The sequence below is a fragment of the Bemisia tabaci genome, chromosome 6 (genome assembly GCF_918797505.1).
Source record: "Bemisia tabaci chromosome 6, PGI_BMITA_v3".
NCBI lineage: Eukaryota > Metazoa > Arthropoda > Insecta > Hemiptera > Aleyrodidae > Bemisia > Bemisia tabaci.
This window is the reverse complement of record NC_092798.1, coordinates 29,133,699-29,149,001: the sequence shown is the minus strand read 5'-3', so window position 1 is coordinate 29,149,001 and position 15,303 is coordinate 29,133,699. Positions and strand designations below refer to the sequence as shown.

The window sequence follows — 15,303 nt, the reverse complement described above, 5'->3', positions numbered from 1 at the left end:
CCGAGCTAATGACAGATACAGCCCTGTGTGAAGTGTCAATATTACGGGCTGGACCAGATGCTCAACCAAATCGACGAGGGCAAAAAATCGTGTATGTGTGTGTATTTACTCACTCACACTGAGAACGAATTCCACCTGGTAGGTATTTCTCGTAGTTTGACCTTCGTAGCTAGAGCGCCGGGCGTTCGCGCGCTGCTTTGAAATGCCGGTATTTCGCCGCGCGCCCTTCAGAGGCCCTGTGGCGCAACGGATAACGCGTCTGACTACGGATCAGAAGATTCCAGGTTCGAATCCTGGCAGGGTCGCATCAATATTTTGCCATTTCTTGGTAGTTAACCCCTTCCCTATGGTTCGTTTGATTGAGATCACTGCAATTTTACCCGGAGCTCTCACTAATTCCACATGCGGGTCGTTAACATCTTACCTTTTTTTTTTTTTTATAAAGGAGAGGTATGTGCATTTTAATGTCTAGGGGTTTATATCTGTTATTTTCTGCGTGTTCAAGTTTTAAACTAGAGCACTCATTTTCTTTACTTTAAATTATGTATACCAGTGGTTTTAATCTTCATATATTACTCATAATTTTTGTCTCTACTTTTATTTTTTATTCATTATTTTACTATTTCCCTTTTTCTGAACGGAAACTTGTTCCGCTCTTAATCTATCTAAGTTTGAGTTTTCATCTTTTAATATTTAATTAGTTTTGCTCTTTTTTTATCAATTTCTTTGGTCAATTTATCTTATTCTTTTAAATTTAACTTCTTGATTTTAAAACTGTTTTATTAATTGTTTTTTTACATTGTTTTCCTTTTTCGTGAGATCAACAATGACAGTTTGATTTTTAAAAAAAAATGCAATTTTTTTTTAAAAATAATTTTTATACAATTTATACCATTATGCAATTTATTCAATATATAATTTTTACAGCTTTATATAATTTCATTGTATTATTTTCAATTATTTATTTTGATTATCTCCTAATTTATATTTTATTTTTGCGGAAAAAATTCACAAAGAATATAACGAAGAATTCTAACCATTTGAGGTAGTTATCACTTCAGGTTTCATGGTGGGGAATTGAGTACCCACAAATTCTCATTCTCATAATCACGGGATTCTGGCATCTAGTATAGCGGATTCACATCAGCCCTCATTCGGCCACGGCCGAATAACTAAAATATTAAAGATTTTCCTCGAAAGCTTTGCCAAAATCTCCCGTGCTAAGGAGAAACGCCGTATGACCATTCGAGAGTTGCCAAATTTCCCCGGATAGAACATGTACTGTCGAGTAAATTTATGAATACTTTTCCTCAAAACTTTCAAATATTTTAGATTAAATTGCGTCCAAAATTGTCTGAGAAGTTTGGAAAAAAATATTTATAATTTTCCCAGTAAATTTCGTGTTTATCGAAGGAAATTAGGCAACGCCTGAAGGCTCATACGACGTTTTTCCATAACACGGCAGAGATGGAGTGAAATCTGACCCTCTCGAGCGCGTTTAGTGTTGAGCCTGAAGGGCACTCTGCAAGAGGATTCGTCGGAAATGTTTACATCCCGGTCCAATTCGCCGCCCCTCTATAGAACGGACGCAGCCTCCCCTTGAGTTGAGCCCTTTTAAACATATAATTAAATGCCTCCCAGGGCTCACGATTGAATAGTGACGCGCCCTTGTGTCAGAGGAGCGACAAATTGCGGCGGAGCGAGGCGTCACGTCACATCTCGTCACGGAACGTGGGACATGGCGGCGTCTCCTGTGGCGTCACGTCATAACGCTTCATTGGCGATGATGATGACGATGACAGTTGAATTATTTATCGTCTGTCGTGGCCCTGGCCCTGGGTCTCCACTCTGGCATACTGTATTTATCCCATCAGTTAATTTTACTGCTACACCGCTATTGACCCATCCGTTGGTCGGAATAAAATGTTTTGAAAAGGAGTTGAAAATACTGGCAACATTTCATGCGAAATATTGCTGATAAAACATTTAATACATTTTTTCTAACATTTTTGAGCGGCACTCTCAAAAGCCAAGTTGTTTTAAGTTTGTTTGGAATCTAATCTAAACATCCGGAATTTTAAAATGTCAGAAACCGTCAGACGGAATAAATCTGTCTTGACGGTTTCCTTTTAAAAAAATCAATTATAAACGGATATTTACAACGTCCAAATCAAAATCGAAATAGCGCATTTTTCGACTTTGGTTATTGATTTGCTGTCTGTACTCAGTGCACGGTGCACTAAAGAGAAGAAATGAGAAACTTGAAAACCTTCGTTTTATTTGCAGCTGCAGAAGAAATAGGCGCGCATTAGCAGTGCCCGCAGTGGCGCGCCGTGCGCCTTCATATCCGCGCGACACGTCCCGCATTACCGCGAAGTTAATTTAGTTGCGTGACCCAACCTAACCCAACTCGAGTCTTCAGTAGCAGCTAGCAGCTCCATGCATTCGCAACGGATTTGATTTGGATCGGAGATATTCATTAAAGTGAATCAATACCGGAAATAAGGAAACATTATTGTTATGATAAAATCCTTATGACAGTCGCAGTCAGGATCTCAAGGGCCAGGGATCACATGGAAAAATCAGGAAATTACAAAAAATGGCGACAGCAGCGGTAGGGGAAAGTATGAACATTTTAAGAGGCGGTCAGGGGATATTTTATTTCGAAATGTCGCAGCAGAGTGTCCATCATTTATGTTCGCCCTCTGAAATTTTGGACAAGTCTGGTAACTTCAGCAATCAGCGTGCGCTGTGGGAGATTTTTTGCGAATTTCTAGGGACATAACAGGGAAATTCAGAAAATGATGCTGAAAAATATCTCCGCTTTTTATCACCCAAAACCAATTCAGATTTTCCGCTTGAGTCTCTTCAGGTACTACAAGCCTTATTTTTGTCATCAGAACTGAGCTCGCTCGACACCCCCCCCCCCCCCGGCCCCCTCACTTTCCAGCAAGGACGAGGTCAGCCCCCGGCCCCCGGTATGTTTAAATCTGGCCCTGATAAGCGGGTTTAAAGGGCGTCGCGGGGTTTAGAATGGGAGAGGTGATAGAGGCGAAATAAATAGTCTGTAGAACAGCGTGGTGCAGGATATCAACACTGAGCGAGATGCACTGGTTTCTACCTCCACCCCCTCCCCGCCATCCTCCGCCATTATCCTATGCTTAACGCAAGAGGAAACCATAAATAATGTCGTTGCTCGTAGTGGTGATGGTGGTTGCCCCCCTCCTGCCTAGCCCCCTGCCGCAAACACCCCCCTCCGGTTCAGGGCCCCTCTTCCGCCTGCTTCGCAGTATGTATATACCAACGCCAAACGGATTACCGCCCACTCGGTGATCAGCTCCGCAAACATAAAAACAACCCTTTTAGCTGTGCTGCCGTGCTAAGGAAAAACGCCGTATGAACATTCGAGAGTTGCGAAATTTCCTTTGATAAAATGATTATTTTGGAAGGAAGGTATGCATATTTTTCCTCGTTATTGTCAGACATTTTATATCTAAGTGCGAACAATATTGTCTGAAAAGTTGGAAGAAAAATATTCACAACTTTACCAGTAAATTAGTATTTTATCATAGGAAATTTGGCAACATCAGAATGTTCATACGGTGTTTTTCCCTAGCATGGCAGTGGAGTTGTCGCACCACGGATGGAGCTGTGCTTCTCTTCGTCTGTTATCGTTAGGTGTTTCTTCTCCTCTCATGCCTGATTTTCTGTCGCGTTGTCGACTATCTCGTCAGGGGTTCAGACTCTTCTGTGCCTCCGCAATTTTCTGCACATTCTCTCGCAATTTTCTGCGCTGGCTTTCACAAAAACGTCAACATAGCGCGCTGATCCAAATTTTATAAATTTTTAGAGAGCGTTCCAAAAGTAGTACAAATGCAATTTAAAAAGATGTCCAGAACTCGCAATAGAAACAGCAGGAATAGATTATTAGAAAATCTGAACAATTTTGAAGAAAAGAAAAAGAAGAAAAAAGAACAAAAATATTGAGCCTCCACAATTTGGTCTCGACCGCGCGGCCGAGAACATTGTGCACCCCGATACCTTTTTACGCACATTCCTTTGCTCTGGGAGTTTCCGATAGGTTCAACTCTCAGGAACTCCTGTCGAGTATGCCGCGGTAGAAATTACTCGTTGAAACAACATGAAATCTCTTTGTTTCAAACAGTATTACTATCCCTTCAAAAACATGATCTCACTTCAAAGAGATTTCCGGTTGATTCAGGGAAAATTCCTGTCGCGGCAATAGCATTTTTCACAGGAACTTTTTTCTCAGTGTGATCGGTAGTCGTCGTGACTTCTAGCTATCGGAAGGAGAGTAATTGTTGGTTACATAATTAATTTTCCCCGACTTTTGACGACCTCCCTCCTCCCCGGAATCCCCTCTTCTCATTGAATCACGTAACGTCAACTTTCCTCACCCTCCCTCGCGTCTTACAGTGCTTTCTGAAGTGGATCTCTCTCGAATTGATCTGCGAATTTTATAACAGGTTTCCTGTGACCTAATACTTGGATTGATAAACAACCCCCGCTGCCTCCCAGCCCCCCTCGTCACACACACCACCACCACCCCCCCCCCCCCACGACAAATCACTTGGTGTAAGGACGTTTTTGAACGGAGTCGATAATTATTTTCAAAACTAGTTGTAATTTTTTTTTTCTGATGCGATATTTTGTTGAGGTTACCGCTGGATAAACTCTTTTTAAATTTCCCACATTATTCATTCATAAATTTCAAGCAAAAGAGGGAGGTAAACACTTTCACTCAGTCTTAACGGATCAAATTTTTCCCAGAAATCCTTTGAATAGTCGTGAATTTAATTCAAAATAGAGAGCATTCCCTTTTGACGCTAAAATGAAGGGATTGTGTCTTATTCCTGACTATGTATTAAAACAATTGCCATTGGTATCTTGCTTTTAAGTCAGCCAAGTTCACTTTCCTGTTCCCTTTTTGATATTTTCATGGCGGGTAATGTTTCGCTTTTCTACTTTCAGATTTTCTCAGCGCTCGCCTCGACCATCGATTACAAGTCGCTGGTGGTGAAACCGATTGAATTTGTGATGGATGGTTTGATCGCCTTTGTCAATTATGAAAAATTGACCGCATACGAGGTAAGTTTCATTCTTATTATTGAACTTCGTATTTTCTTTTGACATAATTGTTAGATTCTCCATTTGCCTGAAATTTTTCACTGGAAGAAAAATCTCTCGGATCCAGGATCTAGACCGTTGAAAAATTTGACCAAAAAAAACCCCTTGATTCTATCGGATTTTTGCTTGAATCGAGAAGCGGATTTTTCTTTGATTCCCGAAAACATCCGATTGAATTGTGAGAATTTTTTCTTGTCAAATTTCCGCGGAAGAAATCCGCAGCCTGATGTGAATATTTAATCGAATATGATCGAGATTACAGGGCTATCTAGTGCTAAACAGCCAGACTGCAGGAACGTATGCTATGGGTCAAAATAAGATTTTTTTGTTGTATAAAGTTTTTTCCTAAAGTGCCCCCAGTTGGAGCTACGGCCCCCAAAATTTCGAAAAGTGAGTCGTTTTTCCTGAATTTTGGCAACGGCCTCGATACTCTTGAAAATTTGTACTCTCCTGTACTTATATGCCCTGAATTCATAAATGATACAAACAAATCGATATCTCAATTTGAAGTGGGGGTTTGGGGGTGTTTCGGCTCCTGCTGTCTGTCCGTTTAACTCCCGATCACCCTGTATGAAGAGGCACGTGGGTTTATTAAAAGAGTGTTTTCTCCCTGAAGGGCTTTTAAAGGATAGGGGACTTTGGCGGCTAGGTGTCGCAGAGCGCCAGAGACCGCTATAAAAGCGGCTTTGTATATGTATATTGTATTTATAGTCTTTTAAACCCATTCTATAAACAGAGGGTTGTAAATTCCTTCCAATTGGGAACAATTGAGGCTGCAGCCTCTTTTTCGAATGATCATAACGTTCACTTTCCTGCTTCGACAGAGCGTTGCACCGAGCTCGTGCGAATGTTCGCAATCTCTGAGATGAGTCGAGAGATTAGTAAACGAGTATTTAATGTCCATGGAGTCGATTAGGAAATCATAGGAAGGGACGGAGGAGTGGGGAGGTGGTAATGATGTATAAACGACTCAAAAATGTAATGTTTTCTCGGTGATTTGTCTTGGCGCATGGAAATCATTCGTTAATGGTCGTGCTCGAATGACTAACTGTTCCACCGTTTCCTTGGAAGCAGGCAGAAAAAAAATAGGAATCCATTAGTTCGAATCGGAGGTGTTCGGTCGCTCTCGGGATATTTATTCCGACCGGAGTTTTCCGATGTTGCACAGCTGGATTCGACGTTGCATTTATATCTGCAGTTTTCTAATATTTCATCTACAAAGATCGATCTTGCCACCAACATCAAAACCCCGGCGCCCTCTGGAAATCTCTCTCCTATAAACCTTGGTCAATACCGTGTCGTTTTTGGGAAAAATGAAAGTAACAGGGTACCAAGGTTGCAAGACTGACTCAAAAAATATAACTTTTTCTACAAAAATATGAAATACTGCAATTTTTGTCCAGAATTTTGCTCTTTTTCAGAGTCATCAGATGAAAAATTAAATAAATTTTCAGTTATTTACTCCCAACAGTTTCCTTGTAAAAAATAATTTTCGATTGGACATTTTGTAAGGTCGAAATGTGGCCACTCATAAGCAGACTCAGCAGGTTGGAAGCACCGATTTTTCTCTCTTTAAACCTATATTGAACAATCGATTGGCGGAGCACATGGTTACACATTTCCATAAGTTTGAATGAAGAGTGGACAATGTTCCTTGAACAGTCCTGCATTTACAATCCTGTATTGAACAATTTATGCTTGTCGGAACACGAGTATGTGGTCCCTTTAAGAATCGATACTTTTCCATAGGTTTAAATGGAGAAAGAACAATGTTGCCAACTTGCTGATTCCTCCAATGATGCTCTTTCGTCTGCTGGGATACACGAATCGGTTCGTCTCCATCCAGAGGCGGATCCAGCAATTTGGCAACACTGGATTCCCTCCATTTTAACCTATGCTTAATAATCGATTCTTGTCGGAGCACCTGGCCCCTCCTAAAATCGATACAAATCTATAGATATAAATGGAGAAAAAACAATGTTGCCAATTTGCTGGGTCCGCCAATGTTTTCAACGGTTTAAAGTGATAACTCTGAAGATTTTTCTTTGCCTGACATTTGTTTTTAGAAGATTTTTAAAGTTTTTTCTTGGTATTTTGCAGAACTGGGAGCAGAAAATGGGGAAGATGGGCGAGGAGCTGGAGGCTGTGAGGGAGGCCACCGAGCGGCTAGTCGAACGACAAGCCGGTCTCCAGATGATGATGGATACACCGAGTATCCTCTACGGTTGCCGCGTCAAAGTCTACCGCACTTACGGCATAGCCCAGTGGTACACCGCAGTCATCGTCGGATTCAACGATGCCACACAGGTAAATCAATACAACTTCATTATTATGAGCAAATCAGTATTACATAATAGGGAGTAGGAGTACTGCAGGAGTAAAACAGGAAAAAAGCTTGAGTACAACAGGAGGGAACCTTTTTTTTTTTTTGATTAATGTAGGTGCACGCCTTGTTATGAACCGTATTCGATACTTGAAACAGATGAGATTGTATCAATGTTGATCAATATCAATTGGTTCAATATGTAAAGTAAACATAGCCTCAAAAGACATTTTAGAAATCTAAGGTAACGGGTCTTTTGTGATCGAATTTTTATACTTTCGAGTATCAAATGGCAATGAAAAGTAAAATTGTCAGGAATTTTCTCATCCTCAGCTTTTCCAAATTAAATCCTAAAATTTTCGTTTGAGGTCATGTTCTATTGTTATGAGCCAAACGATACATCGAACCACTGTCGAATACGATCTATTTGGAGTTTGGACAAACGATCTTTCCCTCGAGGTGACTTACGATGATGACGAGCAACTTTTCACCACTCAGACGCATGGATGCATCGAAGCAGGCGGGCGGTTTTAAACAAACAGATCGCAACTATTTATGAAAATGAGATAGTCTGGAAAATCACCCGGCGGCCGACCGCAGCTCCTCTCGGATGCTGTCCAGACAAATGAGTCGGACGTGAAACTGTGTGTTTACTCGGCGAGCATGCGTCCATGCATGCATGTCGCTGCTGCACATTCGCCATGTAACAAGCTCATCTGTGGGCTCTACCCCTCGATGGCCGATTTTTGCACAATATTCGGATATTGTGTACACCGCGGTCGGTAAATGGTCGGTCATTTTGCGGTAAATTGGCACCTGCGACGGTCGTCTCGCCGATCCCATTGTTTGAGCCCTCTGCTCGTCCGGACCTCACGTTCCCGGACCTTTTCACCGCGACGCAGAGGCGGATCTAGCAATTTGGCAACACCGGATTTCCTCCATTTAAACCTATGCTAAATAATCGAATCTTGCCGGAGCACCTGGCCCCTCCGAGAATCGACACATTTCCATAGGTTTAAATGAAGGAAATCCGGTGTTGCCAAATTGCTGGATCCGCCAATGCTGCGACGCAAAAAAGGCTCGAGGCTAAAGCGATGGCAAGGGCGTCGCCGCGCTGAATTTTTTGAGTGTGAGGGGGATTGGGGGCGGTTAAAAATATCCCCCAAATCTCCAAAATATATCTGTGCAGCGGCTAGATGGAGAATTTGCACACAAAAATTTTAGTGCTTCATCTGAAAGCGCGTAATGAGCTGAGTTCGCAGTATTTTTCATAATTTTTTTCTGACATGAGATCTTGGAGAAAAATTGATTTAAAAGTGAGAAAATGTGCTGCTTTATTACGTCATCTGCGGCATTTCCTATTTAAACACATGTATTTTAGCTGAATCGGTTATTTTGTCATACCTCCTCTAATAACTGCTCAGTTTATGAATCAAGGGTATATCTTCGTGTTCAGCTCACTTAGTAAATTCCACTAAAACACGGAATTCATCGAATTTCAGACCCTTGCAAATTCTCCATTGTTGAATCGATATCGAATGACCTTGATCGATAAAAAGCGTTGCTAAGTTAGGGATGTGTCATCGTGACAATTTTAATGCTTGTAAAGATGCTGGGAATCGCATGACTGCGCGGTTAAAAAACATTAGTTCTATATTTGTTTAACTCCTGAATGAAATGCATTCCCAAATTACGTTGCAAAAAAACTTCGGCAAAATTTGCATGAAGATTTGGTAAGTATAAACCTCACCGGGATTTTTGCTGGTTGAAACTGTGCGTTAGCAGAAAATTCCTCCCCACCAAGGATATTCGGTTAAAAGTGAAGCTGTATATTGTACAAAAATCACAATCCGAAAAAGTTGGTGGTTTTTAAAATCTAGGATAGAGTCCAACGATGGTGGAAATCAGTGGCGTGACGCGCTTTGCGATGTATCGATTGATCTGCCATTTAAACCTATGGAAAAGAATCGACAAACAGGATGTTCTTAACGAGCACCTTAATAATCGATCCTTTATCATAGCTTTAAATGGAGAAATATCGATAATCGATTGTCCACGTCACGCCACTGGTGGGGATGCGCCTTTTTTCTATCAGAAGTTTTGCCTCCCCCTTCCGCATTCGCTCACCCTACTATCATCACACCGAGGAAGAAAAAACATCTCTCAGTAACGCCTCACTGAGTACTGTGCACCGATTTGCTCAGGAAAAAAAACAAGCTTGGCATGCGTGACAATCGGTATTTTGTTTCAGTTTTGTTTTGTTTGCTATTTGTTTATTTATCTAGTCGTTCGTTCGTCTATTTATATAAAATTGAATGTGACTCCGGGCAGACGTGCAATTTTCCATGACCTGAGACAACGATCCATACCACGTAACCGCATATAATTTTACAAACATTTATTCAATTTTATTTACGGCCAGTACGCATCCATTCGAAGCCAAGTGCCATTTTCCTCGCTGTGCCCAACCTTTTCCTTCGTAAAATTCACTCCTCGGTTCACGACGCATACTCGAGTGTCTGAGGCAAAGCGCATTCGTCATGCATGCGCTTTTAGTAGTGCATTGAGGAGAGATGACGAGAAACCACCTGTCACATCCATGAAAAATCAAGGATCCGCGCAAGTAAATAAATGCATCTAGCCATCCAACTTGAAATGTAAATTATTAGTGGAAGAAGATCGGTCTGCATAGTTCTTTTAGACTTGAAAAAGGACAAGCGCATCATTATTTGCATTGGCAGGTCCGGCAAATTGGCAACATTGTCTTTCCTCCATTTAAACTACAGAAATGTATCGATTCTTGGAGGGGCCAGGTGCTCCAATAAGAATCGATTGTAGCATAGGCTTAAATGGAGGAAATCCGGTGTTGGCAAATTGCTGGATCCGCCTCTGATTATTTGGCATGGTGTAAGCAGAAAACAGCATACGTTGGACACTATTTCAAAATTATTTTCTCAGTAAATGTTTTATGACGATACGTTAAACCTCTATTTATAAGAGCTAGAATAAAGAAAAAAAACAGATATGTACAACGAAAGGGCAAATACTGTAAGGAAGGAAGAAAGGAGGAAATTCAACATTTACTATGCAATTAAAATCCAAAAACATCATTATTTTCAAATGAACGCACCAATTAATGGGTTGATCACTTGCTGTTAACTTTTAAAGTATTAAGGCTGAAAATAATCATTGAAGTAAAATGAATCATTATAAATGACTAAATGAGTAAAAGTTGAGTCAGGCCAAAACCCTCATTTCCTCAATTGAAAAATAATATTTCAACTTTTCAGATCTACATCAATATCGAACCGAACGATTCAAATTTTGCCGAAAGAAAAAACAAGGAAAATGAATGGCAAAGAGACAAAGTTTCGTCCGATGCATTCAAAACGAACCCCACTCATTCCAACGAGCTGTTGTTGGTACTTGTCGGCAAAAAAAAAAACACTCGGATCCTAGTGCGCAGCCTTTTACAGGCCATTGTTGGCTGAAACTACGCGAAAACCGCACGTGCTGGCTGGAAACGATTTTGATGTTACATCCCGGAGACGCCCTGGAAAGCGATAAACTCCAGGGTTAACTCGGTCGGTAACGGGCTCCGGGGGGAGGGGGAGGGGGAGCGGTGGCCCCACCCGACGAGGCTATAAATAAATAAAGTTCCAACTTTATCCCTGCAAGTCGACAACTTTTCAAAACTAAGTTATCTGCGCTCCGTCCCGGATCCTCCTCCCACAGGAGTTGCCACATCCCGCCGCCCTCCGCGGGAAACGCGGGAGTCGGCCCCTGCGATCCCGTCGATATGCAACCCGCCCGATCTGTGTATTAAAATCCGGCCCGGCGCGGGGCGTGTGAGAAAAACCGAGAACTTTAATTACGATTAAAAAGTTTACGATAAATTGATCCCTGTAACTTTCCCCCCGTCGAATAGAGAAAGGAAGAAAAATTGTCATTTCCCAACTTCGTCTCGGTATTAAATTTCTGCTCCGTTCGCCCGGATCATAAGCCCAACCCGCTACGCGCCCGGTGTATGGATAAAAAAGTTCGACGCCATTAATAAAAAATGTGTGCTCCGCGCGGGACCAAAGGTCACGCTCGGAACAATGTTAAATACAGGATTTTTTCGAAAGCCTCCCGTCGGCGAAAATGCATTTGTCCGGATTATGTTTTTCATCGTGACTCATTCACTTATTTATCCGCATGCATTTTTTATTCGCCAACGAGTGCTCGTGTCGCTTTCCTTCGTTTCTTGTTTTCATCGTTTTCTTTGTTTGCTCTTCCAGGAATTAACCTTAATGGACGACACTGTCTTAGAGGAACACTTTGAAGACCCAAGGCTGGTTCACATGAAAATATTAGGAGATGGAGGTAATTATGAATTTTTGTCTTTTCGTGAAACGGAGATTTGAGCATGCAGGATTCATTTTTTATTAATAAAAGTAGCCGTCTATAAAAGATGTAACGCCCGAAGAGAAGGGAGGTCAGAGCTTGCGTTACGGGTATATTACAGGAGGAGGGGCGTCCAAGAGTGCGTTCTATAATGCAATATCAGGTGCTTAGCAGCAATTTTTCGAAAGACTAAAACTAAAAATCAACGCGAAGCGACAATTTTCCATCCCAAACTCAGCCCAAAACGCTAACGTGAGGGGGTAGTCAAAGAAGCGTTTCGTACTTTCTTCTGTGACGGTGCAAACCGGTGTTACGGGTACGATACAAAGGGTTCAGCCTTACATATTTTGTATACGATCTCTATTTCAATAGAGAAAGTATAAGAATGTATGCTAAAAGAATAAATAAAAATCCTTCGTTTGGCCTCCATCCCTTATCTGATTTGCCCGTGATTCCTCTCCCATGCTGTTCCCCGCCTCGGACCAGTCAAATGAAATGTTTTTCAAATGAAAGTATCTTCCTGTTTTCTCAATCACCCCTACGCTAGAGTATCTCTAAATCAACCATACCTCTAGTTAGTGCTCTCAAAGTCAGCATCAGTGCAGTTGGATTAACCACACCGCTGTCTGGTACCTTTACACTTCTAGTCACAACTACTTTATACCGTGCAACGCAGAAACGCCGTAAACGTCATTTTCAATTTTTTGGAAACGATGTATAACAGCAGGAGAACTTGTATACCTTGGAACAATGTTTTTACAGAATTTTTTCGCCAATACTATCAAGAAATCAACCTGAAAATTTGAGGTGCATGGATAAACCAGTTTTTATTTTATAATGTCAATTTTTCATAAAGTTCAGAACAACGCGGGAAAATCTTGATGGATTTACGGCGTTCTTGCTTAGCACGGCAGTTTTATGGTTGGCGCCAAATTCAGCTGGAAGTAAACTTGAGATTGTGGTACTTTTTTCCAGTGTATTAATGGGTAATGTGAATTGCAGGGTTGCCACAGTCAGGGAAAATCGGAAAATATCAGGGAATTTTAAAAAGTCAGGGAAAACCGGGAAATGTCAGGGAAAATTTGTTAAATCACCTTCATTTCCTTTTTAGAATGGGTTTGAGGTTTCGAACAACAAATGCCAGAAAACTATTTGCAATTAAGCTTTCTTAACCATCCGTCACATCTTCAATTGTCAGGGAATTTCCCCTAAATGTGTCAGGGAATTTATATATATTATATGAGTCGCTTTTATAGCGCTCTTTGGCACTTTGCGACGCCTAATCGCCACAAAACTCGGTCTTCCCAAAGGTCATCGGGGAGTTGACACTCCCTCATCTCATTTAACACCCCCTGTCGCCAACCTCTCACAGGGCGTCCCCTACGTCTCCTCCCAGGAGGAACCCTAAGGGAATCCCCAGGGAATTTCATTTTCTAAATTCTGTGGCAACCCTGGAATCGTGAATGTGGCAGCAGCGCAGACGCCAGTCACATCCCGGCGGCTAACTATTAAGCAAAGCACGAGGCGTGCGAAACTTCATCAAAAGTGGCGCGGGGCAATGTGAATAAACTCGGTAAGCGCTTTTGGAAGTTGCAACTTTCGGATGATGCGGTCGCCACCAAGTCGGAAGCGCCCAAGAAAGTTTGGCAACGGAGATAAGTTCGTTCCAGCGCAACCCTTACCCAGACCGAGCACAGCTCCAAGTTCTATTCCTAGTTTGAATCGTCTACTTTTCTCTCTTTTCCCCCTTTTTCCCAGGCTCTGCTTTACTATGAAAAACATCAGGTCAACAGATGGCAATGAATCCAGCAGAATCACCAAGTTCTGCATGGTATTCGCATGGATCAAAATGGGTGTCTAATTATGTGTCATCTGCGGCCTCTGCGGGCCGATATTGAAATTGATGGATTTATTGAATTCAAAAATTGAATTAATCCATGTTTTATAATTTTATTTTTAATTTTTTCTTGCAGTTGTAAATGGAATCTTACGTGGTGAAAATGTAGGCACAAGAAGGAGGCCGACCTCAAGATACGGCGCTAGCTCAATACCACCTCAAACCGACAAAAATGCGGTAAGTTTATATTTCATTCACTTTTCCGCCTTCCTCCTCTCTTTCCTTTTCTTCCTCTAATTTCTGTTGAAGTTTTGTTCATCAGTTTGATAGTTTTTTCTGCCAAAACAAAGCCCCGACCTAAGAAGCGAATGTTTTGACTCTTGTGACTTATCGTGTCGGTAAATTCAATTGATAAAAAACTTCAAACGGACAGTGCCGTATTGAAGCGCCTTCATCTCCCCGTGATACTTCACGCCTCACAACACAGTTAGATTAGTCGCTTATCCGACCTAGAGTACCTGTATAGACAGAGTATGGCCATTCGTATCTTTTTACTACAGGAAAACTGTTCCGCTTTTTGATTGGTCAACGAGTTTTTAGGCTTCATGATGCTCTTAGGGCCGTATATAAACAAACAAGATGGCGACTCACCGTAACATCGATAAGAGGCTAAATTTGACAAAAATTTCAATTATACGGCAGTAACAATTTAAACTAGCATATCTACGAATAACACACGAAAAAAACACGAAAACATTGTTAAATCGCCTTTCACCTTTACCACAGGAGGATGTAAGATGTGCATAACCTCAATCTTGCTTGCTGATAACAGCCATCTTGTTTGTTTATTTACGGCCCTAAGAGCATCGTGTCAGCCTAATCGCTCGCGACCAATGAAAAACCGGAACAGAAATGGCCATACTCTGTCTATAAAGGTACTCTAATCCGACCGAAACATTACATTACGCTCACATGCGAGAGTCTAGCCGCTACCATACTTTGAAGGAGAAAAACGTTTATTTCAATTCGAGACAAATTATTCTCTTCCCTCGTCGCGTTTCTTTATGTCTGAATATTGTATTTTCCATTCATTTTTTGTGGTTGCAAATTACCGGCTATTCCCAATGGGTCAGTTGCGCTGTACTCATAATCGTGTCTTGAGGTTTGATTCGTGTCGATCCGCTAAAAGTATTAAGATCAGTCCAAATAACAACTTTTCACGTTCTGTACTAACCGAGATATGACGTTTCGAAAAATTTGGTTTATGACGTCATCCAACGCCGAAGTGACACCCTTTGTTTTTTCCACCTCGTTTTCATCCGAGTTACACGTTGAGTCACCGGAGCAAATGTGTGTCTCCCCGACCGATGAAAGCAAGGTGGAAAAAACCAAGGGTGTCGCTATCGTGGTGAATGACGTCATAAACCGAAATTTTCAAAGCGTGATATCTCAGTTAAAATTGAACGCAGAGAGGTGCTGCTTGGGTAAATCTTATTGTTTTTAGCTGATCTAGAAGAGTCAAGCATCATAACATGATTCGGTAAACAGCGCTTCTGACCCATTGCCTTGGTTGCCTTGGACTTGCAGAAGCGTGAGAATTCCATCCACA

General features: G+C 41.6%; 1 protein-coding gene and 1 non-coding gene across 2 annotated transcripts in view; both read left to right on the top strand.

The window, feature by feature from the left end:
* Kdm3 (Lysine demethylase 3) overlaps positions 1-15,303 on the top strand; it is a 486,443-nt gene that overhangs the window by 103,421 nt on the left and 367,719 nt on the right. Inside the window, exons 3-6 of the mRNA XM_019047548.2 lie at positions 4,993-5,109; positions 7,249-7,455; positions 11,752-11,836; positions 13,831-13,931. Of these exons, the coding sequence (XP_018903093.2) occupies positions 4,993-5,109; positions 7,249-7,455; positions 11,752-11,836; positions 13,831-13,931 (510 nt within the window). The remainder of the gene's footprint in view (positions 1-4,992; positions 5,110-7,248; positions 7,456-11,751; positions 11,837-13,830; positions 13,932-15,303) is intronic.
* Positions 233-305, top strand: TRNAR-ACG (transfer RNA arginine (anticodon ACG)). Its single transcript has one exon. It is a non-coding gene; the product is annotated as a tRNA-Arg (tRNA).